Raw genomic sequence first — 3,733 nt, forward strand, 5'->3', positions numbered from 1 at the left:
GTGTGCCTTGGCAGTCTTTGGAGGGGAGACAGGGGGATTGCGGTTCACTGTCCGCAGCTCTCCCATCTAACCCTGTCAATATGGCATCTCCTGTGTAATGTATAATGTATTGTGTATGTAATGTCCTGTGTATGTCACAATCAGCTGTTTTAGGAAGTCATCCTTGCATCCCCCCCCCCCCCCTCCCCCGTTACGTTTTGTTTAGTTGTTTGTTGTTACATGTTTTGATGTACGGTTTGTTATCTGGAGCAATGTCTGTTAAAAAAAATAATAAAAAAAATAAAAAAAGATTCAAATAAAAAAAAAGATGTGCTAATGTCCATAATAATAAGCCTGTTGTTCTTTGCATTCGCAGCTCAATTGTGTCAAATGAAATGTTGATCCTTGATTACTGAGCAGGTTTGGATTAAAAACGGACATAGTGGCCAAATGAGGGTTCACACTTAATAATCCCTCAGTGCGTCAAAGTTATGCAGACATATGGATTTTTTGGAAGATGCCTTAAAACATGATTTTAAATGTATTTATCTAAGCATCGTGTCTTATCTGGTAAATGTATATCTTGAGACATTAAGTGAAGGAACTCATTCACCACATGTATAGAATAGATTGCAGATTAGCATGTGAAAGGGAATCGTACTAAAACTCTGACTTCCACATTATCTGGGCTGAACAAGGCCCATTAAATATGCATTTTACATCACTCTCATTTCCCTTTAGACATAAATCTACAGCCAGATGCCAGTTGTTTCCAGTTTTCATGTTAAGCTAAGCTAACAGGCTGTTTATAATTTACTGTTAAGATGTCAGAGTGGAATCAATTGCAGGAAGTCAATTAAGTATATTTCCCAAAACCTTTTGCCTCTTCACCTGTTGATCAAGTTATGCACAGTCACTAACCTCATCTACTCTTCGCAGGGCACAATGTGGCGTTGTTGGATGCCCTTCATCTTGGCCTGGGTGTCCATGGCAACCCCGACTCTCTGCCAAAGTGGAGATTGGGGTTCAGGCTTTGACATTTTCCCGGCGTTAATGGCCACCAATGACACGTCTCAGGCAGTTGGCGATGAGCCTGTGAAGATGAGAAACAATCAAGACTGGATCACATCAGCAGCTTCCTCACCACCACCACCATCCCCCACAATGCATTATGAGCCCCAACCGGACAAATGCTCGGTCCACTTCAGCACTAGCGCCGCTGCGGCTCGGAGGCTGAAGGCCCAGAAGGAGGAGCTGGCCTACCTGCAGGCCATCCAGCATGGAAACAAGGCTGTGGTGGAGAACCTGGTGCAGTTTGTGGGGGCAGAGCTGGGGGATCAGAGCTATGAAGATGTGATTAAGGAAAATGTCATCGGCATCCAAGGGGACCACAAGAGTTGCCACGAGGCGTTGGAGAAAGCGGAAGACGATATGGCAAAGCAGCTGGAGGGGGAAGTGTTGAACGCTGGGCTGCAGAAGTGAGTGCGATAAATGTGTTTTTCAAAAAGTTAAGAAGTTGATGTGCTGGGCTTCCCAAAAGGTCAAGGTAAAGAGAGCGTCTTACAAAAGCCCAGTTGTTATGGTTTACTCAAGAGGTAAACAACCCCATGCTGTTAACAGAAATTGGAAAAATTGTGAGCAAAGACCTGTATTCAATTATGGCAGAGAGAGGCAATCTTTTATCTGGGAATAGGCGACTGTGGTGAGGACTGCTGTTTCTTCTCGTCTTTCATAATGCACACGTCAATCACAGGAAATGAGCAGTATTATTATTATCACGATGCAAGGCTCCTGCGTTGGGTCTCAGCTTGCAGTCTAGATTGCCGTATAGGTTTCTGTTTACTACTCGAATACTAAAGAGCATTCACGTCACGACAGATATTAGACACAGTATGGTGCACCTCTAAATTGACACTTTTTAAAATGCAAAATAACCCTCTTGTCGTCTCTGTTGTGCTTTGCATTATATTTCATACATTATATCTCCTCTCATAAAGAGTCTTGCATTACACAAACAGCTTCAATAGCAACTCTGTCCTTCACATATTGTCGCTTTGGATAGGCTCCTGGTTGCTTTGGATAAAAGCATCAGCTAAATGCAATGCAGTGTAATGTACTGGCCTTACAGTGTATTTGATGTCCTGAGCCACTCTTTACCATTTCTCTCCACATCTGTCCCATTTCTTCCTCTTCCTTTCACTCCTGGTGACTTGGATTGTTTGTCTTTCCGGAGCAGAATCAGAAAAGAGGCCTCGGCTTTTGAAGACATGCACCGCGCTGCAGTGGACATCGCCAAGCGGCTGGAGATCTCATCGCAGGCCCTGCATGCTTCGTTCACCAAGCAGCTGAAAGACATTGGCAGAATTCGTCGCTAAAAACGTTTTAAGAGACTTTCTGCCCTCATGTCATCCTTCAACATGGTGAAGAGGTTTTGGTATCCTTTGTGAGACCCAAAGTAATGATGAAAACTTTCCAGATGTCTATATTTTATTGAATTAAACTATATGTGCTTTACAGAGATGCAACAATGCGTCAAGATCAGCCCTCAACTGTTGGAATCAACATGGTTAAAAGATGAAAAGGAAAATTCAAGGGTGGATGAGAGCAGAGAAGGATTGTTGGGTGAAAAAAACAAGTTTCTCTTTCACTCGAGTTAAAACCCCGTATCCCATCAAATATTATTTTCCATCCAGGCTTTATTCAGGGTATTGGATGAGGTCAAACAGTAGTAACAGTATGCGGTGCAGGTTTTAGCCAAGTTGAGTGTTTATAGCTCAAATTAGATTGGCCATCGGGGACCAAACATAATGGCTCCGTTAGTCTTTTCCAGAAACAAACTATGGGTCGGCCATCTGGTTCCAGGGCGAGGATGGAGGCCAGGATACGTTTCGGAGGACTAGTGTGTTCCAATAGACATTTTGTTTTGCAATAAAAAAAAAGGATAAAGTGCAACTACTGCATCGTTATTAAGTATTGTTTTCGGTTCTTGAGAAACTATGCACAAATCTGTGGATGATGGACGAGCTGTTTTATCAGCAATTAGACAATTCCTTACTGTGAAAAGGAAGAATTAAGCAGGAAACTCACCTTCAAAAACATGATGAAGCTCTTTTAACAAAGCACCTCTGAATCCGTACATTGTTTAAAGGAGTGTTTTTGAGATTTTACATCAGGAGGACATTATTTGTGGGTCTCTTAACTGGATTAAGATGTTACAATGTGAGAAGAAACACACTATTGTTGTTATCCAGCTTCATTGTGCTATACTGTCTTTAACCCTACTTCCAATCATGTTTTAAATCATACAAAGGTGTAACGTGAATTTGGGAAATGTATGACAAACGTATACCAGTAAAGATCAACAAGCAATGTATCAGTCTTGTTTTCTTTATTGCTGCCATGCTTTCACCTCTTACTCATATTAATAATTAAGGGGGACTTCACTAGGCATATGCATTCACCTAGTGTGCCCTCTAGCTGTCTCCTACAGAAATATCCCATGGACGTTTCAGTTGCACATGTCACTCATTTTATAATGTTTTATAAAATAAATAAACAATTACTAATTTGGTGCAGATTTGAGTTATTGGTCAGTTATTTCCCATGCCAAATTCAAGGGAATCCTGTCTCGGTGTGTCTCGGTGTGTGTGTGTGTGTGTGTGTGTGTGTGTGTGTGTGTGTGTGTGTGTGTGTGTGTGTGTGTGTGTGTGTGTGTGTGTGTGTGTGTGTGTGTGTGTGTGTGTGTGTGTGTGGG

The 3,733-nt window shown here is 42.1% G+C and overlaps 1 protein-coding gene across 4 annotated transcripts in view; it reads left to right on the top strand.

Moving 5' to 3' along the window:
* Positions 1-3,498, top strand: part of LOC104964445 (uncharacterized) — a 12,246-nt gene extending 8,748 nt beyond the window's left edge. For all 4 annotated transcript variants that reach the window (XM_010793231.1, XM_010793229.1, XM_010793230.1 and 1 more), the window contains exons 2-3: positions 919-1,457; positions 2,216-3,498. In XM_010793231.1, the coding sequence (XP_010791533.1) occupies positions 925-1,457; positions 2,216-2,354 (672 nt within the window). In that variant the 5' untranslated portion in view covers positions 919-924 and the 3' untranslated portion in view covers positions 2,355-3,498. The remainder of the gene's footprint in view (positions 1-918; positions 1,458-2,215) is intronic.
* Positions 3,499-3,733: the final 235 nt, after the last annotated feature.

Source organism: Notothenia coriiceps, unplaced genomic scaffold, assembly GCF_000735185.1.
Source record: "Notothenia coriiceps isolate Sejong01 unplaced genomic scaffold, NC01 NC01_scaffold00037244, whole genome shotgun sequence".
NCBI classification, from domain to species: domain Eukaryota; kingdom Metazoa; phylum Chordata; class Actinopteri; order Perciformes; family Nototheniidae; genus Notothenia; species Notothenia coriiceps.